The sequence below is a fragment of the Arachis ipaensis genome, chromosome B3, assembly GCF_059453495.1.
Source record: "Arachis ipaensis isolate K30076 ecotype BB chromosome B3, ASM5945349v1, whole genome shotgun sequence".
NCBI classification, from domain to species: domain Eukaryota; kingdom Viridiplantae; phylum Streptophyta; class Magnoliopsida; order Fabales; family Fabaceae; genus Arachis; species Arachis ipaensis.
Genome location: NC_142438.1, coordinates 78236613 through 78264511, shown reverse-complemented (window position 1 = coordinate 78264511; position 27899 = coordinate 78236613). Strand labels below are relative to the sequence as shown.

At 30.6% G+C, this 27899-nt stretch overlaps 3 protein-coding genes and 1 long non-coding RNA gene across 4 annotated transcripts; 3 read left to right on the top strand and 1 right to left on the bottom strand.

Annotated features, from left to right (window-relative positions):
* Window positions 1-557: 557 nt before the first annotated feature.
* On the top strand, window positions 558-2552 carry LOC148571205 (two-pore potassium channel 5-like). The gene is made up of 2 exons (XM_088507780.1): window positions 558-1652; window positions 2167-2552. Exons 1-2 carry the CDS (start codon window positions 643-645, stop codon window positions 2312-2314), a joined length of 1158 nt encoding a protein of 385 aa, XP_088363906.1. The 5' UTR covers window positions 558-642; the 3' UTR covers window positions 2315-2552.
* A 1886-nt stretch (window positions 2553-4438) lies between these two features.
* On the top strand, window positions 4439-6676 carry LOC148571204 (uncharacterized). Its single transcript, XM_088507714.1, has 4 exons — window positions 4439-4742; window positions 4841-5427; window positions 5633-6148; window positions 6232-6676. The coding sequence occupies exons 1-4, from the start codon at window positions 4439-4441 to the stop codon at window positions 6367-6369; spliced, it is 1545 nt and encodes a 514-aa protein (XP_088363840.1). The 3' UTR covers window positions 6370-6676.
* Window positions 6677-10724: 4048 nt separating this feature from the next.
* LOC148571203 (uncharacterized) lies at window positions 10725-11563 on the top strand. The gene is made up of 3 exons (XR_015907412.1): window positions 10725-10866; window positions 11223-11332; window positions 11424-11563. It is a non-coding gene; the product is annotated as an uncharacterized LOC148571203 (long non-coding RNA).
* A 7323-nt stretch (window positions 11564-18886) lies between these two features.
* LOC148571202 (peptide chain release factor 1, mitochondrial-like) lies at window positions 18887-21806 on the bottom strand. The gene is made up of 10 exons (XM_088509016.1): window positions 21541-21806; window positions 21310-21410; window positions 21101-21199; window positions 20752-20984; window positions 20589-20667; window positions 20388-20462; window positions 20209-20286; window positions 19864-20022; window positions 19383-19478; window positions 18887-19291 (listed from the first exon to the last, which is right to left on the bottom strand). The coding sequence occupies exons 1-10, from the start codon at window positions 21668-21670 to the stop codon at window positions 19097-19099; spliced, it is 1245 nt and encodes a 414-aa protein (XP_088365142.1). The 5' UTR covers window positions 21671-21806; the 3' UTR covers window positions 18887-19096.
* Between the last annotated feature and the right edge of the window lie 6093 nt (window positions 21807-27899).

The window sequence follows — 27899 nt, the reverse complement described above, 5'->3', positions numbered from 1 at the left end:
TCCATTCTAGAAAAACCAGTGCTTTCTTTTTTGGAGCACAACAAAAACGAACCACACCCATCCAATTGGTCTTATTTTAATCCACACATACCAGAAATATATTAGTCCTTCTTCTTTTGTATGATTGCCTTTGAACTTTACTTTAGCACGCAATTCATAATGATTTTTCCTTTTTCATTACTTTATATTCCCGAAACAGAAGCAAAACATAAAAACAAATTGCACCCTAATCCTTCTTTCTTTAGCTAGAATTAAGAATTCATATGAGAATCCACCATCTTTTATTTTACTTTTGCAAATATTTATTAGGTTATGTCACATTCGTCTTGCGTGGCATTGGGGTCCCCTCTTATTTGCCCAAACAGTTAGCTCTCTTGTCACTCCATTGGTGCAATCAACCAAACCAAATAAATAAAATTATAAAATTAAACTCATTTTGAATTATTCAGTTAATCATTAACAAAAATAAGAGATATTTGAAAAAATAAAAATTAAATAATTATAATCAATTGAATAATTTTCTCCGCACACCAACCACAAACCTCAAACCTCATCTCCTCCACTCAAAAACACACTTTTTTTTTATTTCTTCTCTCTCTCTCTCTCTCTCTCTCTCTCTCTCTCAGTCTCTCTCTCTCTGCCATGGAGAGTGAACCTTTGTTAAGCACCTCCAAAATCATGGACAACCGCGATGTACAATACTTCGGACCTTCAAAATCCTTCAGCGATGTGGTAACCCTGACCCTGCAGAACACAGAGATAGAATCCTTGAATCAACAGCAGCAACAGCCGCCATTGCCAGCTTCTTCGAAGAAGAAGAAACTGAGTCGTTGCAAAACTGCTCCAGCCATGATCACAATGAAAGAAGTGAAAAAGAAAGAAGCGGAAGTTCCAAAACCGCAGAACAGCTCGGTGATCAGACAAGGGCTTATCTTGCTTGTGATATACCTGTCTATTGGAGTTGCCATATACTCCTTCAACAGGGAACGTTTCTCCGGCATTGAAACACACCCTGTGATCGACGCACTCTACTTCTGCATAGTCACCATGTGCACCATAGGGTACGGTGACATAGCTCCTCTGACCCCAGTCACAAAGGTCTTCGCTTGCGTCTTCGTCTTAGTTGGGTTTGGATTCATAGACATACTCTTAAGCGGACTCGTCAACTATGTCTTGGATTTGCAAGAAAACACCATCCTTGCTGGCTTACAAATGGGGTCTCCAATTCATCAGGAACAGCAACAAGAAGCAGGGTTCTCAGCAAGGAATTACATTATTGACGTGGCAAAGGGGAGGATGAGGATAAGATTGAAGGTTGGTTTGGCTCTTGGTGTGGTTGTTCTTTGCATTGGGATTGGGGGTTTTGTGCTCTACTTTGTGGAGGGTTTGGATTGGGTTGATTCCATTTACTTGTCTGTTATGTCTGTTACAACAGTTGGTTATGGTGATAGAGCTTTCAAGACTCGTAAAGGTCGCTTGTTTGCGGCTATTTGGCTCTTGTTTTCGACCTTGATGGTTGCAAGGGCATTCTTGTATTTGGCTGAAGCTAGAATCGATAGAAGGCATAGAAGAATGGCTAAGAAGGTTTTGCATAGAGATATCACTGTTGATGATTGGCTTGCTGCTGATATCAACAACACTGGTTTCATCAGGTAATGTTCATTAATTACTCTCCTAATTTTTCATTCATATGCTTCTGGATTTAGATCAGTACTTGATGAATAGAATAGGAGAATCTAATCTCATCAAATTGCCATCCTTATTAGCTAATATAACATGGCAGGTGATTATTGATGATTATTATTATGATATTATTGGTATTATTGGTTTTGACAGCTAGCTATAAATGTGTAGCAAGACATTTTTTAGTAAGCACAATGAGACATTAGCTCTTGGCTTGGATCTTGTATCATACATGTGACGGTTACATGTCGTTTTCTTAAAAAAACAAAGGGAAAAGAAGAAGAAAAAGTTGTCTTAGTCCTATGAAGTTGTATTTACTATGCAGAGTTATATAGGTAATGATAGATAGTATTAGGCATAAATAATGCATGCATTTATGCAATTTTTTCTGTCTGGTTATTTAATAGGACCAATAACAAATGTGTCATTCTACTTTGATTTTTTTCTTACTGAGAATTATTATTTTTGAATTTTTTATTGCAGTAAGTCAGAGTATGTAATTTTCAAGCTGAAAGAAATGGGTAAAATACAGGAAAAAGATGTAATGCAAATATGTGACCAATTCAGGAAGCTTGACCCTTCTAACTGTGGCAAGATTACACTTCCTCATCTCTTGGGGGATAACTCATGACACAGTATAAGAAGCACTTCAATTCAGCCTATATCATAACATTCATATGTATATATGCATAATTTTTCAGCAAAGAAAAGAGGATAGGAAGCTCTGCAAGAATTATGCAGATGTACCTTATCTTGATGTAGTGGGAGGTATGATTCATGAAATTATTTGTAAGTAAGTTTTGTACAAAAATAAAAATCAATCAATTTGTAGAAAGGTTCTCTAGAAAGGAGAAAGCTTGAGACCCATATCATTCCATACCCAACACCATACCATGGAAAAGATTTTCGCATTATTACTTCATTATATTATACAGTATATTGTCATCATAAGTAATAACACATTGAAAATTTTAGGTTGATCAAATTAAACTGTAATGCATCTGTAATCAATGGCATTCTGTTAAGCCAAATGGCACTCATCTCTACAACTAAGATTTATTGGAGTAAATTTAAAGAAATTATGAAAATTAAAGTTTGTAGTCAGCTCACTAGTCTGTTTAAATAGGTGTCGAATTCGAATTCTGTCTTGTATATAAATTAATTTATTGACTAACAACAGACTTTTAAATAGAATTAATATTCGTAACGGATTAGTTTTTAAGTTTGTCAGGTTGGGAGATACGATAATAAGTAATAACAATTACAGTTCTGCTATGGGTTTTTTCCCACTCTAATCAGCTTCACATTGGGCTTTAGAGCTAAGGTGGACCACTATTTTTGGACTTTATATGGTGGACAGAATAAAAAAGGGTCCACACACTCAACGAACACTGAAAAGAAAAAGAAGACGACTTCATGCAAAGTAAAAGTAGTTAATTTTTATTACCAAAAAAAAAAAAATTAGTTAATTTAAATACCAAAAAGAAAAAGTTGTAGTTAATTTATTCTGTTCACAATTCATATACACAAAATTACAAATTCATGAGAGATTTAGGTGCATTAATTTTTATGTCAAATTAATAATTGACATAAAAATAATTATACTTGAATCTCCAACACTGCTTATGATAAGTGTGATTACAAAATTGATAGGTGTAGATATTTCCTGTGTGCTAATTTGCAGAAATGGTACACATCACACGTGTTAGACCATAAGGCACTAAGGCATGTAAAAAAAGAAAATGAGTAAGAGTACTGAATTGAAAAATAAAAAAGTGATTAATCAGACAGTAAATTTGAGAAAAGCCATAACAATACTTAAATATTAAAAGATTGTAAAAAGTGGGATTATTTTTAAATTTTAATATAAAAATGAAGACCCGAGTGCTAGAATGGCCTTTCTTTGTTACTTGTGAACAATGCCAAGTTTCCAACCCATATTATTCCCTTGTGATTTATTACTATTTTTATCTGAGTTACATGAGAATCTGTTTTAGGTTTTTCATGGAGTAATATTATAGGTACAAGTTCTTTTTCAATTAAATCTAATTAAATTAGTTTAACATCAATAAAATCATTCTCATTATTTTCATTCACCCACTTATAGGTACAAGATTTTATGGAGTGATATTTTTTTTAATATGAAAATTGGAATATAATTTCTACATATAGTTGGGACCCTTTAATTAATTCCTTAAAATGACAAAAATGATACACCAAATTTTAATTTGTAGACAATAAAAACAAGTCCTTCACAAAATAAAAAACTTAAAAAGCAGTAGAAACTAGAAACGTAAAATGGTTAGGTATCTGAGGAATTGTCCTTATAAATAATGCTGGAGATAAAAGTACCAAGTGATGAATATTTTTTTTTTTAGATTCTTTTATCTTAAGATTATTCATATTAAATTATAAAAAAAGTTAGGAGTGTCAAAATGTATTTGAATTTATGAGCATAATTGAGATAATTTAGTTCTTGTAATTCTTTTGATCTTTCTCGACCAAAATATACTGAATCTTTATCTTACTTCAAATAGCAACTCTATAATATAATAAGAATTACAAAAAGATTTTAGTATATTAGGAACCAAAATTTTCATTTATATTTAATTATTGATTCTCACTAAATTTTATAGATTTAAATAAAATAAAATATTTAATTTTATTTTTATTTAAAATTCAAATCAAAAGTAATAATAACTTATTTTATTTAGTATTTATAACAAGAAGATCCTTCAAAAGCAAAACCACCGTAATGAAATGCTACATTAGACCCTATATCCATTGTCTAGTGTGCTCTAATTTTGAGGCACACATGATAATTATGGATAAGCAGTTGCATAGGTTGTTTGTGTTGATGAATGTTCTTATTGTGTTCAGCTTCTTTGATCTCTCAACAGTAGCAGAGAGTGAGAATCATGTTTCTGCAGTAGGAGATCCAGGAATGAAGAGAAATGAACTGAGAGTAGCATTTGAAGCTTGGAATTTCTGCAATGAGGTTGGGGAAGAAGCTCCTCACATGGGTAGCCCAAGAGCTGCTGATTGCTTTGATCTTTCAAGTAAGTCCAATTCACACAACAAAATATAGATCTTTTTGTCTTTGGTTAAAGAATCTGGTTCTAAATTTTATGATGCATTGGTTGTAATGTTATCACAGATTCTCTCAAACACAAGGTAACAAAAGATGATAACAAACTTGGGGTTGGAAAACCAATTCCTGGTATAAAATCAGATTCAATTGATATAAACAACACAGACCTTTATGCTGTTGAAAAAGAACTGTATCTTGGTTCATTGTGTGAAGTTGAAGACACACCAAAGCCTTGGCAATTTTGGATGATAATGCTGAAGAATGGAAACTATGACACAAGCTCTGGTTTGTGTCCCATGGATGGGAGAAAGGTTCCACCTTTTGGTAGTCATGGGAGGTTTCCTTGCTTTGGGAAAGGGTGCATGAACCAACCCATCTTGTGTCATCAACAAACAAGGATAAAAAATGGAACAATGCATGGAATGTTTCATGGTACATATGATTTGGATTCTGATTGCAAGGGTGAGAAAGATGGCTTGTCTTACTATGAAGTTGTGTGGGAGAAGAAAGTTGATGATTCTGGGAGTTGGATCTTCAAACATAAGCTCAGAACTTCAAAGAAATATCCATGGTTGATGCTGTACCTTAGAGCTGATGCAACCACAGGATTCTCTGGAGGGTATCATTATGACACAAGAGGAATGCTTAAAATTGTAAGTATATAGCTTAATTTATCTTCTCTGTGTTCAATAAACCATAAAATTTGGTAAAGTTGCTCAATTTCGTTCCATACTTTCATGTTTTTAGAACACATTTAATGTCTGCTCTAAGAACATTTACAACCGCTTGTTTTTATTTATAATAATTATAAGTTGGATGATTAGGCACTATTATTAACCATTTGAGTCCATGTTTCAGCTTCCAGAATCACCAAATTTTAAGGTCAAGTTGAGCTTAGATATCAAAAAGGGTGGGGGTCCCAAGAGCCAGTTCTACCTGTTAGACATAGGTAGCTGCTGGAAGAACAATGGTGCTCCTTGTGATGGAGATGTCCTAACTGATGTAACCAGATACAGTGAGATGATCATAAATCCTGAAACACCAGCCTGGTGCAGCCCAAAGGGTTTGGAAAATTGCCCTCCATTTCATATCACACCAGACAACAAGAAAATCCATAGAAATGACACTGAAAATTTCCCCTATTCTGCTTATCACTTTTACTGTGCTCCTGGTAATGCTCAACAATTAGAGCAACCTGTTAAAACTTGTGATCCTTATAGCAATCCTCAAGCACAAGAGATTGTTCAGTTGTTGCCTCACCCTATATGGGGTGATTATGGCTATCCAACAAAAAAAGGAGATGGTTGGGTTGGAGATCCAAGAACTTGGGAACTTGATGTTGGTGGTCTTTCAAGTAGACTATACTTCTATCAGGTATGTTAATGTTATTTGAGTTTATGTTTTGTTACATAATAGAAAAATGAATAATGGGCATGTTTTAATTTATGTTGGTATAGGATCCTGGAACAGCTCCTGCTAAAAGAATATGGACTTCTGTGGATACTGGAACTGAGATATTTGTCAGCACAAAAGATGAAGTAGCAGAGTGGACTCTTAGTGATTTTGATGTTATTCTTACAGAACCAAAGTCATGAATCAAATTTATTTATTTACTTATTTATTTATTTTTATTTTTTTCCCTGCTTTTTTTCTGTTGTAAGAGTTAGATTGATTGGCAGAAACTAACTAGCAAGGAGGAATTATCTGACTGAGACAAAAGGGCAAGACATCTTAATCTTGCTAATAAGCTTTCAGAAATCACCAAAAAAAAGAGATCAATTTTTAGTTTTTAACTTTTACTTTTTTTCTTCCCCTTCTCTTCTAAAGAAGCCACAGAGCTAATTCAAAAGCCACCTATTGGATCATTTGATGTTATGTTAATAAAAGAGCTTAGTTTTTAAATGCTGCTTATTATATTATATATCCAATACTCGATCTATAAGATGATCAATTAAGAGAAGAAATCACCTAGAATTATCCATTTGCAAAACAGCTAATTAAGAAATTAAATTCAAATAATTGGAAGAAAAAAAAGGTTCACACTCACAAATGAAGTTAGGATGAGTCATTCCACACAATTATCACGGTCCGTGAAGGACTCCATGTAATTATGTAAAGCAATAGCAGATAGTTGAGCCCAAAGGACCTACCACCACGTGCCCTCACCTAACTTTAACTTATCAACCTAAGTTCTAGTCTTGGAACAAAAGACACCATGAGCTTCATGGGTTCTAGCTAGCAACTCCTTGTTTTGTTTTTTTATTTAAGGTGAGTTTTTCGCAATTGAAATTTATTTGATTTAGAAATTAGCTTTTTTCCGTTTAAAACATATATAAAAAAATAGAAATTGATTTGAGCTATAAAATTTATAGATTTATTTTATAACTGATATTATACTCTTATTTTTTTTAAAAGATTTCAATGAAATTGAAATGAATTGATATTGTAAAAATATAAACCGTCAACTTTATATTTCAAATATAAATTTAATTTTAATGTATCACTAGTATAAAAAAATTTAATATGTAGATCCAATTATATAATACTACACAAATAAAATAATTATATTTTATATTAATTCTGTGAATAATTATATAATTAAATGATCTTATAAAATATCAAACGCATTTTAAAATAAATCATGATGATAACGATGACTGTAACCATTCTACAACCACCAAAAAGGACTTGGATAATTAGGACTTTATGGAGGGGAGGGGTAGGTTCATGGTACTATTTTATTATTTTATAGTAGCATGTATCTACATAGGGCGATTAATTCTTGCGTTTTAATTTTGTTCGATGTACAGAATAAATATTACCGTGACCAATTATATCTCTATTAATTTTACCACATGCAGTGGAAGATTCTATCAATCTCTATAATACACACCTAATAAGTAATAAGTAATAACCATTAAGGATATGTTTGAGAAACTTTAAAAATAACTTTTTTGAGTTTTTAATTTATAAAAAATAATAATATTAATGTCAAGTGTAATTTTTAAAATTAAATTACAATTTTTTAAAAAGTTATTTAAAAATTTATAGAAAAATTAAAAAAAATTACTTCTCTTATAATATTATTACATTTTATCATATTTTTATAAAATAAATATTTTTAAAATTAAAAATTCAAACATAAAATAATTTATTTATAAATCATTTTTAATATAGCTATTTATTATTTAATCTATTTTTTTAAAAAAATTAATTAAAGTATTAAACTGATTATCCAAACTAACCTAAGTAGCGAGTTTGAATGTGCAGGCGTGCGACTTATCCGTAATTGCTCTACAAGCTGCAACCACCCATTACTCTTTATGCTTCCTTTTAACTAAATCCATTAACTACTTAACACTAATTAGGATTGGATCCCCACTATTCATGTTTCGATGAAATTGGACTTTGTCTCTCTTGAATTGCACATGGCCAGTTGCACATGTTTTAGGTAAACACGATCGGGTGATTAAGTTAGATGTTTTTACTTTTTATTCTATCCACATGCAAAAATACTATTTTCAATTTTTTTATTCTCTAAAATTAGAAAACGATTAATGAAAATACTCACAATTTCAGCAGAAAAATTGTCATACTCAATTCAACTCTAACATTTTGACCTATTACATCTTGTCAAATGATAGTTTCCCTTATTTTGCATAACGAATGCTATCATTTTCTTTTAACAGGGGAAGAAAATGAAAATAAAATTAGGAAGCATACTATTTTGTTCATGAATAATTATTAACCAAAATAGTTTTGGCAAGTGACAAATGGTCATTTCAGCAGCACAAGAAAGTGACATAAGCACATAGGCATATTTTTGGTACTCTTGTGCGTAGTAGTAGTGTAGTACAACTGAGATCTCCTTGGAGCTTCTTGTTTCACAATTAAGATTTAACAAGTAGTACAGGAGAAACATTGGACATAGTATATAGTAGTACATGTTGTACTATAATAAATATGTAATTATTAATTCATAATAATGTTATATAAGGAATAGGATTGCATCACATATAATTGCATAATCTGAAAAACCAGATAAGAGATAATAGCCAGAGAAAAAGAGAAGAGATGATAAAGACTGGGAACAGGCAGAGCATGAATGGAGCTATCAATAGACACATTTGTTCATTGAGTTACAGAGGGAAACACACACATATACATACACACATAGATAAAGACATGATACATCATCTCATCTATTGTGGCTACGCTCATGCACTGCCTCTTCCCTGGCTCTCTCTTTCTTTTTCCTTTTTTATTTATCTTTTCTTCGTGGAATAATTGCTGCAATAATCTACTCTATTTTATAAATCCTATCTTTTTAACTGCTCTATTCAATTACCTTTAACTGCTCTATTATTCAGTCACCTAATTTTTCTATCAATTCAATATTTCCAAGCTGTTATGTCAAGTGGCTTGTACAGTTTATAAATATTTTTCTCATCTGCAATCTATAAATTACTTCCCCAAGCTAATATTATAGACTGTACAGTTTATAAATAAATATTACCGTCAATATTTTATAAAAAAATTTATATTCCAATCATTTTCTACATAACAGAATAAATATTTTCAGCGTTTTAATTTTAGTTCTACAGATGAAAGAAAAGAAAAGGCAGATGGAGAAAGAGTGCACTATTTACGCGGGATAAATCAACAAAATACTTAAATGGTACAACATCTGATGTAGAATATAAGAAACATGATATTGAAATAAGACGGAGAAATGTTGAAGTCGTATTAGAAGAGGTACAATTTCTCTGAGTTCCATAATAAAGAAAGTAATTTGCAACGAAAGAGTGAATTTTAGCTATTTCTTCTGCAATTGATAGGTGGATGTTACAAATGGTAAAGAAACCCAAAGCAAAATCAGAAAACTAAAGAAAAATGAAAAAAAGCATGTACTCCCTTCACATACTTAAGAGAACAAACTAAGCAATCTCTTCAACCTAAGGATACTGGCCCATAGCATCAAGAGCTAAGATATGGTGTAAATCAGTCAGTTGAAATATTAAAATTGTGAAAATCATGGGAGGTTTTGACCTTTCTTGGCTCAGTTACAGAATATATGTATAATTTATTTTTAATATATATTTTATATTTGATTATATATTTTATATAAATTACATTTTTTTTGTACAATAACATTGTTGTATATAAAATTATAAATTCTAAAGATAAAAATATGTATTTTTAATTATAATTGCAAAAAAAATTAAAATTCAATGTTATTTTCTTTTGAAAATAAATATCTATATTTAGTTATTTTTATTGTATTTATAAATATTCTTAAAATGTTTCTATTTGTTTTCTATCAAGTCTTTGAGTTGAGAGATATTTTGGTAGTTTATCAAAATATTTTCTATCTATATTTTTAAATATTATTAACTTTTGTTAAATCACCATTTTTTTTCGTTCAACTCCTTATCTAGGAAAACATGCACAGGCGGGTGTGTCTCCCTCAGAATGCAGTTTCTTTTTAAATAATTTATTTTGTTGTTGCAAGGGAGGGCTAAAAGCTCATACCCAGTAGGGACGATAAAGAGTGCATAGAGTGCAGGTTTTGGCTACAACCATTTACCATCCATGAACAAATCTACTTTCTGTCATTTGCCGACTTTTTTTTATAACATACAATAAAATAAAAGAGAGTTCCGGTGACAGAAAAATTAGGACGAGTTCATACCAGTGCTGTTTCTGTCGCAATCCTCCCTCAGGCTGACGAGGTAATTAAATAATTAATAGCTTATCAAAATTGAGCACTTTTTATTTAAGTATATGAAGTAGTAGTTTTAACATTTTGTTTCCTGGACATAATTTAAAGGGAACAAAAGGTATCCTATAATTTATGTACAGTTAGTATGAGACAATATGATATGTTTCTACTTGTCTTTGCTTTTGTGCTGTTATACAGGTTGATGTTTCAATTGAAGAAGGAAGACTTAAAAATTGATACCTACAGATCTGGTGGTCAGCATGCAAATACAACAAACAGTGCTGTTAGAATAACTCACATTCCGCTGGGACTACAATTGCTATATAAGATGAGCGCTCTCAACATCAAGTGAATATTTTCAAAAGATTGGGTATAATTTTCATTTGAATGATTTTAACAGGAAATGTGTTCTATCAGTTAAGGTATCTCAAATTTGATGCACAGCTTATTCCATGGCTATTTTTTTGTTTAAAGAAAGCAACTTTGCAGTATTGATAGTTTGATACATTTTATTCTCAATACTTTCTGAGTGCATGGATAGACTTATCAACCTGAAGAAAAGCTAGAAGACATATTGGAAGCTTGTTGATTGTTATGTCTTTTTATTTAGTTTGTTGATGAATTCAATATTTTGTTGCTGTGAACATTTCTCGTAATTGTGTGTTTATGTTTGTGTTTTTTTTTTTGCTTCTTTACATTGTACATATGTTTCCTTATTTCTTTTAGAACAAGGCCAAAGCACTTACCAAAGCACTTAAAGTAGTGTGTGCAAAGCTATTTGAAATGGAAAGGGTCCGAGCTCATAGATAACACAATCAAAACTTCGGTCGGAATAGGTAGGAGAGTTTTTTTTGTTGTGAACTGTGTTGAATTGCCTATACCTTAGTTTGCTTTTTGGATTGACTTTGAGTTTGTCAAACTGTAAAGATTGGCAGCGGTGATAGATCTGAACGCATCCGGACATACAACTTTCCTCAAGGCCGTGTCACTGATCATAGAGTTGGTATAACTTATCACTCAATAGATGATGTGATGCATGCTGAGAATCTTGAGGTATTTATTGATGCTCTTTTATTGCAAGAAGAAATGGATGCAATTGCAACTTTTAGCTCTTCTCAGTAACACCAACTGATGGAACCAGGCGTTACTGAGTTAGTCATTGTTGTACTTCCCATGCTGAAAAAGAAAGGTTCTTGTATTTTGAATAAGATATGCTAGATTTAGAGAGAAAAAAAGGTAGAAATTCTGATAGCATAGTATCAAATGATGTGTGTATGATTATTTGATAATATAATTACACGATATATTTGGTCACCTGTGTAACTGTGTTTCCCGTTTCAGATTATATCCCTTTATTTTTCAACTTTGCTTTTGCATTAAAACTCTTGCCTTTCAAAAGAGCAGAGTATATTTTGACAAAATCCTGTGAGACAAAATCCAATAAAGGAAAAAGAGTATAGTATGACATAAATTAAGAATATGCAAAAAATTAAATCATTTTGCTAATATGAAAATGTTTTTAAATAATTGAATCATTTGGTGTCTAGTCACCAAAAAAAAGCATTTGGTGTCCAATCTTAGAACGTTAAAGCGTTTTCAAATTCATAACCACGACAAGTCACTTACTTTTCTTGCAAGACATAACGTTGAACTATGAAAAAGATCAATGATAAATTGATAACCATAATTAAAAAGTGATAAATAGCTTTAGGTTTGCCTTCTCTACTCTACCATGGTACAATACAAGTAAATTATGTTAGAAAAATATTCCACATATTTATCTTATTTTATACATCAAATTAACATAAGATAAATGTTTGGAGACTAATATTTTTAATGATAAAACATGAAGAATTGGTTAGTATTAGCTCAAATATCATTTTTTGATGAATCTAACTCCATTTCAAGTGCTGTTGAGAAAATTGATGCAGGAACCGAAATTGCACAAAATTCAGATAGAATTCATGGAAAAGACAAATTTAAACTTACAATGGAAGATGTTGTTCACAATTCTGCAGACCAGAATCTAGGAGACGATTCTATTTTGTCTCCTCCTGATACAGAGATTTCTGAAAATCACAATAGAACTGATCATGTTCATACTCAACCTGAGATCACCTCACCAAAATCAAGAAAGAAAGTTCTTGAAGAACCATCTTCATAAATTCATTATTGAAGATCCCTCTTGGATAAAAGGAATGGAGGAAGAACTGGTCCAATTTGAGCAAAATAAGATCTTGCTGAGATCGTGAGATTGTGTGAATAGGAATAGCATTTCAAAAATTTGTTGTTGTCTTGGACAATCCATGTGTGGTTAAGCAAGAAGCAAGCTACCTGTGTCACGGCTGAGGCTGAATATATCTCAACTTCCTCTTGTTCTCAATTGACTTGGTTTAAAACACAACTTGCACATTACAAATTACAAGTCAATAGTATCCCTATGTTTTGTGACAACTTGAGTGAAATAATTTTTTTAAAAAAATCATATTTTACACTCAAGAACTAAGCACATTGAAGTAAGATTCCATTCCATAAAAGAACATGTGCAAAAGAGAACAATTGACATACAATTTGTGAAATCTGAGGATCAGTTGGTTGATATTTTTACAAAACCTCTATGTGAAGATAGATTTTGTAAATTGAGAACTACTCTAGGGACTATTGATTGCTGAGTTTTTGAATTAAATATGCTTAAAGATTTTTCTGGTTGTTTTTGTCTCGCAGGTTACAGGGAGACAAAATTGGGCAGATGATGACTCCCTCTAGATTCTATAAAGTTCAGACTATGTGTTGATAATTTTAAATGAATTTAGATCTGAACTAAATTCTTGGTGGTCAAATTTGTTTCCTTAAAACCACCACTAAGCCCAAGAGAAAGTTGTTTTATTTTATGTAGTGGGTCTCATTGCTTATTTTGATCACATACGCCAAAAAGAAGAGTATTTGCATTCATCATTTTTCAAGTCAAATCAGTTTCAAAATCTTTTCAATCTTTTATTTGATTTGTCATTTCAAAACTGCCTATATTGTTTTTAAAATTTAAAATTCTTTGAATCTCGTTTTATTGAATTGGTTTGTGTTTTCAAAGGATTTTTGAACATTTAAAACAGTTATTATGATAACTTCTCATCTTCTCTACTACTCCCATTTTTTCTTACATATAGAATACTTTTAACTTGCATTTTTGAATATTTTGGTGTCGATCTGAGTAATGAAACCCAGGATAGAATTTATATCTTATGGGTAGTGGTGCTATAAAGAAATCTAAGAAAAATGGCACAAAGGCAGCCAATGACACAATTTTGAAAGAAGAAGAAGATCCTCTTGCAACCGAGGATGAGGGATCTGATGTCTAGTCTAACTTGATGCAGCTGTTTTTTTATAATCTATTTTTTGATGATACATTTTACAACTTCTGTTGACACTAACACTCATACCTGTTTTGCACTTGTGGATTGCATATTGAACTGTTTTTGCGTGCAGGATTACTATTCTCGATAATAACAGGGGGAGTAAGCATTGTATGAAAATAAATTAAAACAGTTATAGTGAAACAAGTTGAACTTATGATGCTCGAGACTGGCTGCAATTTTTTTTGTTTTACACTATTATTTCAGGCAATTATGAGTATGCATATTGGTCTGATTATAAATATTGCTTATATTTATTATAGTTTTTGTTTTGTTTTGGTATCTGAGTCTTTTTTTTTAAGGCTGTTCCATGATGTTGCTGCTGAAAAACTGTTTCTGAAACATTGGTTTATCATTATTTTTGTTCTATTTTTTTATTTTAGTTGTTGAACTCTATTGGGTGACTGTAAATTAATCTTTACACTTTTACCTGTTCTACATTTTTTTGCATATATGGTGAACTGTTTTTTCATGCAGATGTCCCTCCTTAATGATAAAAGGGGGAGAAAGAAAAATGAATTGAAAGGCTGTTGTCTATTTCTATATTGATCTATGATGATAATGCTTGAACCTGTTGTTTATAATTTGAATTTTCTGCTATTTATTTTTTGAATTTGTATTTAAAAATCTGCAGTTTGATCTGGTTGTGAATATTGTTTATAGCTTAGCATCTGAGCTCTTGAAGAAATATCTTTTAATTAATATTTGGTTTAGCTCTGATTCATGCTTGGTTCAAGGCTGGCTGATGATTTTTGTGAATTGATAAGAGTCTTACAAATTTTGACATATGATGTGTCCCTCCTTGATGACAAAAGGGGGAGAAAAACGAAAGAAGGGCTGAATTGCTGAATTGAAACGGTTTCTTTGCTGCCCTATTTGGACATGAGCATTCTGTTTCATATTTGTACTCTGTTTAATATTTATACTCTGCTTTGTGCTCTGTTTTGGCTCATTGTTTTGAGCACTTTGTGTTAGAGAATTTCACCTTGAGCTCTGTCTGGATCATGTTGTGAAAATAATGGCTCGGTCTTAAAGGTTTCAGGTTTTGAAAACTTTGTCTTCTTGGAACTCTTTAGAGCTTATATACAGGTGATGGTTTTCTTGAATATTTTGTTAATCAGGTACACATTAAGGGGGAGCACATTGAACAAAAGAAAGGGGGAGATTTTGGCAAATCTTTAAAGGGAAGTTATCTATCCTAACTCTTTCCATTCAATTTAATAATGTTTGTCATCAAAGGGGAGATTGTTGAGTTTGAAAAACTGAAATGATGATCAAACATTATTAAAATATAAATTAGAAAATTATTAAAATTATTATTGAGTATTTTATTTAATAATTTCCAATAGGTTGTTTGATGATTTGTGTTCAAGAGTAGGGATGGCAAAATTCTCCGAGACGCGGGGATCCCTGCGGGGACTGCTCCGAATGGGGATCCGATTGTGGGGAATTTTCCCCGCGGGGATGGGGATGGGGGACAAAATTCCCCCGAAGCAGGCGCAGGGACCCGAGCGGGGATTCCCGCTCCGTCCCCGCTATTCCCCGAAATTTATGAATTCCTTGAATTATCCTTAATAGTTTATTTCTCATATATATTTTTTAGTCATTTCTCACACACATATATATAGAAACCCAAAACTTTATTTGCATAACCCCTCTTCAATTCAGAGATCCCTAAGGCTGTCCATACTCCATCCAACCTCTCTGCAGCCACCCCCTCGTCACCCTTCTCACCGCATCGTCACACCTCACCGTGCCATCACCCTTACCGCGTCGTAATTTCTATTTGCGGCGTTCCTTTTCGTAACTCTGCTGTCGTGTCCATTCTCCTTTCTGTTGCCGCGTCTCCCACCTCGTCCACTGCTTTTTCCTTTGGCTCGTCGTTGCGTCCCCCCATTGCGTTATTTCGAAAGAAGTCACCATCGTGTCATTTAGACTTTTTGTATAAAATCTTGCAGTTTTTGTATAAGATAGATACTTGTAGCTCTATTCATATGAAAATTAATAATTAGTTAGAACTATTATGTAGATGGGGAATGGGATCCCCGCGGGAAATGGGGCTCCGTGGGGAATGGGGATGGGGAGCAATATTCCCCCACAGCGGGGAATGGGACGGGGATGGGAGCAAATCTGAGGGCGGGGATGGGGAGCAGGGAGGCATCCCCCGCCCCCGCCCTGCCCCATTAACATCCCTATTCAAGAGTGCATGCAAGCAATTTAATTTCATATTGGGCCAAAAGTTAAACAAGTCCAATTTGATCATCGAACAAATTCAAGCCTTGGACAAAATTAATCAAATCAGGTGGCTGAATGATAAAATGGAAAGAAATCCAAAATAAGTCCAAATCCATCAAAGCCCATGATGAATTAAAGTAAGAAACCAAAGCTTCCTAAAGTCCATATGGTGATCTCATTGGAAAGTCTTCATGACATAGTTACTGGAACCCAAATCTCAATTCAATTAAATGCATTCCTTGGTAACCAAAAAGCCTAATACGTGACTCCATACATTGGTAACTGGAAGTGAAAATTAAATTTGATTTAATCATATTGAGTGCTTTACACGTTACTTTATGCATAGAAAAATGGAAGTGGAACTTCAATTTGTTTTAATTTCATTCATTACTTTCTTCAAAAATTTTCTTTTCTCTTCTCTCTCCTCTTTCTTGTCTTTCGGTCATATCAACAGGAAAGAAGAAGATAGAAAGTTATCAGAAGAAAAGTAAAGTCACAAAGAAAAGCCTATGGAAGAAAGGCTATAAGGAAGGAAGATCTGAAGTAAGGCATGGCAAAATTTTTGCCATTGAAGGCATGATTTGAAGAAGGGCTTCAAGATTTTCGAAGCCAAAAATAGAAGCAATCCGTCTCGGTCAGAGAGGAAGATCTCTGTGGCTAAAGCTCTGTTCCGTTTTTGTTCATCCAAGAGAGAAGGTAGCTACTGGAGTTACGAAGAGGAAGAAGCAAATATGAAAATGTTGGAGCTATCAAGGACCAGAGAATCATCAAGGGTTGAAATTCTTTCTTGGAGCCAAAGTCAAGATCAAGAGCTCAGATTGAAAAAGTTTGATGAAAAGGGTTGAGAGAGGTACTTGCATGTTAGTTTTTGGTATTCTCTCTCTCTTCTCTCTGTCGGAACTGAAGCTGTTTTTGGTTGGAGAAGAAGTTGCTTGGTTGAACCGGTTTCAATCTTGGAAGCTTCCCCTTCTATAATAAGGGTGAATGGCCAAGGTTTGAGATCAAGGAGTGAGAGCACACGTTTGGGTTCCCATAACTCTTTGAGCTGTTTATTCTTCTCCTTCATGATTTTTATTGAATATTTCTTTTTTTCAGTGAGTCTGTCTATGTTTTATTGGTAAAAGGCAAACTATGAGGTTTTGTAAGAAAAAGTCAATAAGTGAAAAAAGACAGAGAGTTAAAGAAAAAGCTATAGTTATCTCAGAAATTATTTGTATGTATTTCTGTTTTGTTGTCATGATCTTGAGGGGATTCCCTTGCAAATTGGGTTAGCACTTTGCAGTTGAAAGCTTGGTAGGAGTCCAAGTCAAGTTCAAATTTGGAAATAGAATTTGAATTTGTCCCAGATAGGATTGGGTAGATGCTAGGGAAGAATTGGTGTTTGTAATCTTATGATTATAGTGAAATTCCGTCACTATTGTGACAGAGACTGGATGTAGGCTGCATTGCACTTAGCAGTTGAATCAAGATACATCTTGGTGTGATTTTCTCTTTCTCTTCTACTCCTATTCTGTTTCTATAGTGTAGGAAACAAAAATAAAAAATATCTCATAACTCGTTACGAAACAAAAAAAAATGTCTCTTGACTTGTTATCAGACAAAAGCAGAAATATCTCCTGAAATTTTTTTAAAAAAACAGAAATTAATATTCAAAAAAATGGACTAAGATTCAAGCCCCTTCTCTTAGCCACTTATTACCATCACTTTGCAATTGAATATTACAAGTTACAACATTACGTTAATGTTAGGCTAGATTGGGCCGAAATATCATAAACTTTGCAGTGTATGGATTGAACACAAATACAAACATGCAACTAGTAACAAAGGAACATTTAGGAACAAATATCATGCTTTTCAATAAACTTAGCAGTGTATGGATTGAACACAAATACAAACATGCAACTAGTAACAAAGGAACATTTAGGAACAACAGGAGTGCTTCTGCTTCAAAAGAAATCTGAAGTTTCGGTTTCTTGTGAAGTAGCCAAATAAAGAGAAAAAAGGGGTAACAATTAGCATAAACTAATAAGTACCTTAAGCCAAACCATATTATAAGTTGTATTTATTTTTTTGTCTCGCACAATATTATAATGAACATTTCTCTGTCATAAATAATATATAAGACAAGTTTCTCACTCAATTTAATAAGTAAACAGATTTGTATTAGGAAAAATGTTAATAGATCAATTTTTTTATTATATTTATCTTGCATTTGAGCTAATACTAACCAATTCTTCATGTTTTACCATTAAAAATATTAGTCTCCTAACATTTATCTTATGTTAATTTGATGTATCAAATAAAATAAATATGTGGAATATTTTTCTAACATAATATACTTGTACCATGGTAGGGCAGAGAAGGCAAACCTAAAGCTATTTATCACTTTTTAATTATCGTTATCAATTTATCATTGATCTTTCATAGTTCAATGTTATGTCTTGCAAGAAAAGTAAGTGACTTGTCGTGGTTATGAATTTAAAAACGCTTTAACGTTCTAAGATTGGACACCAAATTATTTTTTTTTTTGGTGATTAGACACGAAATGATTTAATTATTTAAAAACATTTTCATATTAGCAAAATGATTTAATTTTGTGCATATTCTTAATTTAAGTCATACTATACTCTTTTTCCTTTATTGGATTTTGTCAAAATATACTCTGCTCTTTTGAAAGGCAAGAGTTTTAGTGCAAAAGCAAAGTTGAAAAATAAAGGGATATAATCTGAAATGGGAAACACAAGCGAACAAATATATCGTGTAATTATATTATCAAATAATCATACACACATCATTGGATACTATGCTATCAGAATTTCAACTTTTTTTTTCTCTCTAAATCTAGCATATCTTATTCAAAATACAATAACCTTTCTTTTTCAGCATGGGAAGTACAAAAATGAGTCCCCGAACTAACAGTCACTAATCAGTAATGCTTGGTTCCATCAGTTGGTGTTACTGAGAAGAACTAAAAGTTGCAATTGCATCCATTTCTTCTTGCAATAAAAGAGCATCAATAAATACCTCAAGATTCTCACCTTGCATCACATCATCTATTGAGTGATAAGTTATACCAACTCTATGATCGGTGACACGACCTTGAGGAAAGTTGTATGTCCGGATGCGTTCAGATCTATCACCGCTGCCAATCTTTACAGTTTGACAAACTCGAAGTCAATCCAAAAAGCAAACTAAGGTATAGGCAATTCAACACAGTTCACAACCAAAAAAACTCTCCTACCTGTTCTGACCGAAGTTTTGATCGTGTACTATGAGCTCGGACCCTTTCCATTTCAAATAGCTTTGCACACAGTACTTTAAGTGCTTTGGCCTTGTTCTAAAAGAAATAAGGAAACATATGTACAATGTAAAGAAGCAAAAAAAAAAAAAAAAGACAAACATAAACACACAATTACGAGAAATGTCCACAGCAACAAAATATTGAATTCATCAACAAACTAAATAGAAAGACATAACAGTCAATAAGCTTCCAATATGTTTTCTAGCTTTTCTTCAGGTTGATAAGTCAATCCATGCACTCAGAAAGTATTGAGAATAAAATGTATCAAACTATCAATACTGCAAAGTTGCTTTCTCTAAACAAAAAAATAGCCAAGGAATACAAGCTGTGCATCAAATTTGAGATACCTTAACTGATGGAACACATTTCTTGTTAAAATCATTCAAACGAAAATTATACCCAATCTTTTGAAAATACTCACTTGATGTTGAGAACGCTCATCTTGTATAGCAACTGTAATCCCAGTCGGAATGTGAGTTATTCTAACAGCACTGTTTGTTGTATTTGCATGCTGACCACCCGAACCACCAGATCTGTAGGTATCAATTTTTAAGTCTTCATTCTTCAATTGAACATCAACCTGCATAACGGCACAAAAGCAAAGACAAGTAGGAACATATCATATTGTCTCATACTAGACTGTACATAAATTATAGGATACCCTTTCCCTTTGAATTATGTCCAGAGAACAAAATGTTAAAACTACTACTTCATATACTTAAATAAAATGTGCTCAATTTTGATAAGCTATTAATTATTTAATTACCTCGTCAGCCTGGGGGAGGATTGCGACAGAAACAGCACTGGTATGAACTCGACCTAATTTTTCTGTCACCGGAACTCTCTTTTATTTTGTTGTTTTTTTTTTTTAAACAAAAAAGAAAGAAGTCAGCAAATGATAGAAAGTAGATTTGTTCATGGATGGTAAACGGTTGTAGCCAAAACCTGTACTCTATGTATTCCACTTTCAAATTTTAGTTTCCCAAAAGCACCATCTCCTGCAATTGCTGCACTAGCTTCCTGAGAAAGTAAAGTTCAATCAAGAAATCCATCAGATGCAGGATGAAATGCAGTTCTATTATATCAAGAACTTGAGGAAAGCACAGAAATCAGATCATACAAAAACAAAATGTATAAAATATGTACCTTGTATCCTTTAAAATCTGATTGAGCAATATCTACTACTACAAATTTCCAGCCATTCTTGTGAGCATACTTTTCGTACCTGTATTATGTTAGACAATATCACTTTTTAGAAAACTGTAATAATAGTTTCCATTTGATTTCGATAACACAAATGCAACCTTACATTTTGAAAATGTCCATTGCAAACAAAGAAGCCTCCTCCCCACCAGTGCCTGCTCTGACCTCCAAAATGCAGTCCCTTTCATCAGCATCATCCTTAGGAAGTAAGGACTTCAACAGCAAATGTTGCAGTCTTCGTTCTTCCTCTATGGCTTGTCCCATTTCCTCTGTCGCCATGTTAAGCATGTCTTTGTCATCGGAACATTCAGCCACCAGTGACTTCAAGCCATCAATTTCCTGCACACAGTAGAAAAAAATAACACAAGCTAACGCAAGACAAAACCAAACAAAACAAAACAAGCTTCTTAACATTACTCTTTATTGAAAGAAACATGATGAAGAGAGTTCAATACCTTCTGTTTAGCCCTCAACTCGTTAATAAGGTGTAACGAACTGCTCAGTTTACGAAGCTCCTTATTTGCTCTTGCGTATTCTGATGGTGGTATTTCGGGCTGTCTTCAAATAACAAGAAAAATTAAAACATAAGATAGAGCATGAAGAGTGAAATTTGAACTTAGAAATTGTGAAGAAACAAGAGAAATGAAATAAGGCATTGCATTACCTGATTGAGAAGATTGTTGAGAGTGGCAGACCTGTACTCAATAGCAGATAGTCTCTGTTCCATTATGCTCAAGAGCTCCGTAGATAGTTGAGGTTGCACTTCTGTTAACGAATCAATTCAAATGCGATCAATCTTCTAGCTATAAATGAATTTCACAAGCTCTAACGATCCATCATCAAGAAATTAATACAATAAATTTTAAATAAAGAAGAAAAGAATGGAATGAGGTACCGGCAGAGTAAAAACGTAGTAAAGATGGAATTCGAGGGTGGAATATTGGGTGTGAGAATGGCGGAGTTAATTGGAAGTGCTTGGGCAAGATACAAAGAGAACGACAAATAAATTTTGCAAGAGTTCTCATAGTCGATTCCTTTCTCTTTTCCAAATTCCCGAAGTTTCACCGTAAATAATGAGAGTATTGAGAAGAAGAGATCACGGGCTGCCAATTTCGCGGTTAGGTCGTTAGATGCTCTGCCCGACTGCCAATCCGCCGCACTTTTGTTAATGGAAATCTGATTAATTTTTGGGTAATGGGCTACGTTAAGCCCACCCTCTTCATCTTTAATCAGCCTCTTGCCAACGGTGTATAACATTCCTTGTGTTTTGTTCGTGGTCCTGGGCCCTATGGGGTATGAGCTTTTAGCCCCTCTCTTGCAACAACAAAACAAATTATTCTAAAAGGGACTGCATTTTGAGGGAGACACCCCTGCGCGTGTTTCTTAGATAAAGAGTTCAAAGTACAAAAAAACTGGTGGACTCAGCTCTATTTTTAAGTTAGTTGAGAAATATTATAGGAACAGCAGAAGTTAATAATGTTCAAAAATATAGATGGAAAATATTTTGATAAACTACCAAAATATCTCTCAACTCAAAAATTTGATAGAAAAAAAATAGAAACATTTTAAAAATATTTATAAACACAATAAAAACAACTAAATGTAGCCATTTATTTTTAAAAAAAATAGCATTAAATTTTAATATTTTGTGCAATTATAATTAAAAATAGATATTTTTATTTTTAAAATTTATAATTTTATATATAACTATATTATTGTACCAAAAAAATTTATCATTTATATAGAATACATAATAAATATAAAATATATATTAAAAATAAATTAAATATTATATACAAATATTGTAAATGACTGGGTTAAAAGAAAAAGGTCAAAACCTCCACCATGATCTCCAAATTTTTTATATTCCAACTCTCGATTTACACCCTGGTACAGCCCTTGATGTTATGGGAACCCTTATCTTGAAAAGGATCGCTTAATTTGTTCTTTAAGTATGTGAAGGGACTAAGGGAGTACGTACTCCTTTTTACTTGTCTTTTTTGGATTTTGGTTTCTATTTTTGCTTTCCGGTTTCTAACCCTCAAAATAAAAAATTTTATAACATTATTATTAAATAGTCTTAATAATAAAATATATTTTTTATTTTATAAATTATTATTTTATTAACAATTAAAAAAATTATACGAAATAGATCTTCTATTAATAGTGACTTTTATAAATATTTTAGCAATGTAAATTAATATATTTTTATTTTTTGATTCGTTACATTCGTAAAAGTTAAAAAATTATATTTATTAATAATTCAATTTATTAAAAGTACAGTATAATCGTATTTATTCTCTTGTAAATCTTGTTTTTTAAAACATCAATAGATTTTTTATCCCTTGATCTATATTAACATTTTTCCTTCAACAAATTTTTATTTCATAACAAAATTTATCCTTTTGTTTTTGTTAACCACAATGTTTGATCACTGCGAGATCTCAAGAATAGTCCTATAAAGTTAATTAAAAAGATCTTTTAATGTTAAATTTGAATTTCTTAAAATGAACACTTAAAAAGTATTTTATCCTTTAAAAAAGAACTAAACGGTATTTTAATTTTTGTTTATATTTATCATAATAAGACATTTTAATATGAAAAAAAATTAACTTACAGAGGCATTTAGTATTTTTATTATTTTATAATCAAATCAAAATTATATTTCTTGCATAGCATTATCATTTTCCACTATAGCATCTTTTGAATTAATCTTGTCTTCACTTGTAGAGTGAATCTTGCTTTTTATTTTTGCCTTTCATAATTTTAGCAATTAAGTCCCTTGAATGTTGATCAACAGTACCACTAATTGAAATGACTTCTTCCTATTTTAACTCCTATTAACTAGTGTAGGAACGTGCCATAAAATTATATAAAAAATTTTTTATTAAAATTTAAATAAAAAATATATATAGTAATTATTATTATAAATATTTTATAATTTAAAAATATTAAAAATAATTAATATTTATTTTAATCAATTTGAATTGGTTGAATGATTATCTTATTTGTCTGCTTAAGCAAGTATTTAAAGTTCCAATCTCACCCTTACTAAATAGAGTATCAATATGTGGTGGATTAATCCTCAACTTGCCGAGTTAGAAAATTCGTAGAAAAAAAATTTATTTGTCTTTAAAATAAATTAATTTTTCATTAATAGCAATACTTATGGACTTTTGTCTTTGTTGAAATTTACTTAGGACACTTTTATTTATTGGTATCATATTCATTCTTAAAGTCAAAACAATATGATCAACATTGTTACTTGTTAAAACTTCACATTTTATGAAATAATTTTTAAATTTTCAAATTCATAAACTTATGTCATTACAAAAGTTATTAGATTGATTAATATTTCTTGATAACATGGTGTATCGAAACACCATCATTGAGTATTAATTAGTGTAAAGAGAAACCAATAATAACTTTTGTTATTCAATATATAATTTATTCTATTAAAAAATAAATTAATATTTCCTAAATTTATAAATACATTTTTTTCTAATTTCTTATACCATTTTATTTGATAATATTTACTATTAAAAAATAACAAATGACCATAATATCTATATATATATGATGTGCAAAATAATTTCTTATCTTAAAATTAATTTTGGTTAGTGAAATAAAATTTAAAATATTTTTTATTTTCTTACTCAAATTTAAATTTAAATTTAGAATTGATTAATGACTATTTTTTTAATTTCAATAAAAAAATAAATTGATTAGATGCAAAATATTTAGCATTTAATAATTTCAATCATTTAAATTTTAATTACCAAAAATGGAATTAAAAATTAATTATAAATTTAATAATCGATATATATATATATATATATACACACGTAAATAATAATATCCAATGTATTAATTATTTATTTTTTTGACAGAATTAATGTATAATCTATTGAGAATTGATTTATTATCCAAATTTTTTTTCATAAACTTTGTAATATTAAAAAATAGTGATCTGTTATTATTATTTAAACAACTTTTCATAATTTTTTAATTAGGTAATTAACTTAATTAATAACTTTTATTATTATTTTTATAGTAAAAAAATTAGTTTATACTATTTACATATTTTTCACTACTAATAAATAAATAAATAAATAAATAAATATTTACACTATTATATTTATTGTCCTAGATGATGACTTAAATTACTTATCTTATATGTTAAATAATATTTTGTATGTTAATTTATTAAATATTAAGATAAAAAATTGTTCAATAAATTATATAAATATTCATTACAGAAAAAAAATTTATATATCATATATAATAATCCTTAATATATATATATATATATATATATATATATATATATATATATATTTTAATTATGTGAGTTATTATTGTTATTTTTACTTTTTTTGTTACATTAAAAATAATATTTAAAAGTAAAAAAGAGATAATTAATTTTTTTTAATTTGAATTAAAAAATGTCTTGTAAATATATTCAACTTTTACATATATTAAGTGTTATAATATTAAATAGTATAGTATTTGCTATAATAATGACTCAAAATATTAATCTAAGATATATTTGGGCCTAGTAAGACCTCAATGGAAGCAAGATCAACTAAAATCCATTGTTAAGGTCCCAAATCCGACTTAGGTTCATTAGCTTAAAGGCTCAATGCAGATGAAGTCCTCACGTCCCCTCTTAAATAGACTCAGATTGGATCTCCGTTGCTAGTTAGATATGATAATGAGTACTCAGAGGAGCGTGAGAATTCCCCTTCTCATCCCTCTCTCCTATTTAAAAAAAAAATATCCCTGTTCCTTCTCTGTCATTGCAGGTTCTTCAGTTTTTGTTTAATTACTCCTTAGGAAATGCAGATCTCCTCGGTAAACTTTTGAAAAAAATTAACACAAAAAGACATAATGTAATAATCATAAAATAATCAGTTCAATATAATTCAACACAATTTATAACATATTTGTTATAAAAAATAACATTTCAAAAGGAGAAAACATAAAAATATATTCCAACATAATAACATAACATAATTTTTTGGGATGATATTGAGCGATGTAGTGACGGACTTGAGAGGCAGAGAAAGTGAGTTAAAGAGAGAGGATCGAGGCTCGAGGCTGAGAATGAGTTTGAAAGAAAAAGGAAGAATTCGAATTGGAGGCAGAAATTAGGGTTACTAAATTCAAGAAATGAATTTATGTATATATAAATTAGGATAAATTAATAATTTTATTCTATGGGGCGGGTGCGTATGTCTGTGTCCCCATTAGGGGTGGCAAACAGAAAAACCCGTCTTGTCTCGCCAAAAATCTACGATCTGGTGGGCTAGCCTGCCCGCCCCGCCTAGTAAGGCGGTCTAAAATTTTTCTCCTACCCCACCTAATGGTAGGCTGGTGGATTGGCAGGCTTTCATTTTTTTATAAATTATTAAATATTAAATAATATATATAATTTCACAATAATTTTAATAAATTTATAATTTCTAAAAATATAAAATAATTATAATTATAAATATATAATAAACATAATTATAAACCAAATTTTTTGAAACAAAATAATAAAATCAATGTTGTCTAAAGCAAAACAAATATTGTCGAAAATATATAATTAAACATCTTCAAGTTTATAATCAATCAAACATAAAAATATAATCCAAAATATAAATAGAACATCTTCAATTATCATCTTTATCCTCTTGTAGATTAATAACATCATAGAAATTTGTAAAAAGATGGTCTTGACAAAATAAAAGCTTGGCCCAACGGGAAAACCTGCACCGTCTCACCGAAGCGCACCAAAGCTCATGGATTAGGCAGTGCGGGGTAGGCAGACTTTTTAAGTTTGGCAGTCTCAAATTTTCAGCTCAACCCTCCTTTTTTGTCGGGTTATGCGGGTCAGTCCGACGGATTTTGGCCCGTTTGCACTCCCAAGTTCCCATCCATTTTCGGGTGGCAGGTCATGAGGATTTCACGTGTCCCAATCTAACCCTAAAATGCGAGTAATCCCTGCAAATACATTTTTTAGCTGTTTTTGTGATCATCCATATTGCTAGCATTCATTGGTTTGTGACGTGGAGTTATTCTAGCCACTCAATAAATTCTCAGATAATCAACGTTTAAGTTATATCATTTTTATACAATCACATGTATCCTTATTATATCATTTTTATTAAATAATTTAATTTTTATTTAATTTTGGTCAAATCATATAATATAATTAATTAGTTATAATTAATGTTGTTCACCCTAATGGTTTAATTGAAACATATCGAAACTCTAAAGGTAAAATTAAAACTAAATGTTAAGAATAAAATAAAAACAAAATTGTATTTGCTATCTTAAAATTTTTTTTTATAAAAAATTTATTTATACATTTTTAAAATGCATCACTTTAATACAATGATTTTTATTAAAAATAAAAATTATGATAAATATCTTATATATTTGTTAGTAAATTATATACAAATATTTTTTGAAGTATATCATTTTTATTATATAAAAATAACTTAAATACTTTTAAATGTGATTATGATAATTCATTAAGTATTATATTTTTTTACTAATTTATATTTAATAATTTACCTCTAACTTTTAATCATAATAAAAATGTAAGATATGATGCCAAAAAAAAAAAGCTAAAGCGACATAAATTTTTCACTAACAAAAAAATATATTTTTTTATTTTTTAGACACATATCTATTTTTTTAAGTTATACATTTTAATTTATATAAATTAATGACAATTAAATGTATAAAAAATACTAATTAATAAAAAAATAAAATTTAAGATAAATATGTCCTGAACAAATTGAAATAAAATAAAAACTTTTAATTATGATCATTTATTATAATCACATATATTTACTTCAATATTTATACTTCAAAAATTCAGTATATTAATATTTTATATTTTTATTTTTTAATTTTAGACTATTATAAACATTAGTTACTCTCCAATAATGACAATACTTTTAAAAAAAATAAATATAATTAAATGATCTTAAAGTTATATAATAATTTTCAAAATAACAATAAAATATACAATTACTTAAAATATAATATTTGTGTAGTAATTGAATATAAAAGTAACATATAATATCATTTCGTAAGCAAATAAGTGTTTAATCAAAGAATTTAATATTTATATATATAATAATATGACAAAATAAATAAAAGTTTGAGTTTAATCATAATTTGTAACTGATTTGATTTAATAATTAAAAAAAATTGAATAACCCTTTTTAGAAATATGCCAATTTAAATAATATATAT

What these genes read in the sequence shown, in the direction of transcription:
- LOC148571202 (XM_088509016.1), bottom strand. Translation starts at nt 21,670, where the DNA reads ATGAGAACTCTTGCAAAATTTATTTGTCGTTCTCTTTGTATCTTGCCC. An exon ending in TCCTCCCCCAGGCTGACGAG is followed by an intron (nt 20,023 to 20,208) that starts GTAATTAAATAA and finishes GCCGTTATGCAG; the next exon opens with GTTGATGTTCAATTGAAGAA. An exon ending in ATGAGCGTTCTCAACATCAA is followed by an intron (nt 19,479 to 19,863) that starts GTGAGTATTTTC and finishes TATTTCTTTTAG; the next exon opens with AACAAGGCCAAAGCACTTAA.
- LOC148571204 (XM_088507714.1), top strand. Translation starts at nt 4,439, where the DNA reads ATGAAATGCTACATTAGACCCTATATCCATTGTCTAGTGTGCTCTAAT. An exon ending in CAAGAGGAATGCTTAAAATT is followed by an intron (nt 5,428 to 5,632) that starts GTAAGTATATAG and finishes TCCATGTTTCAG; the next exon opens with CTTCCAGAATCACCAAATTT. An exon ending in GTAGACTATACTTCTATCAG is followed by an intron (nt 6,149 to 6,231) that starts GTATGTTAATGT and finishes ATGTTGGTATAG; the next exon opens with GATCCTGGAACAGCTCCTGC.
- LOC148571205 (XM_088507780.1), top strand. Translation starts at nt 643, where the DNA reads ATGGAGAGTGAACCTTTGTTAAGCACCTCCAAAATCATGGACAACCGC. An exon ending in AACAACACTGGTTTCATCAG is followed by an intron (nt 1,653 to 2,166) that starts GTAATGTTCATT and finishes TTTTTATTGCAG; the next exon opens with TAAGTCAGAGTATGTAATTT.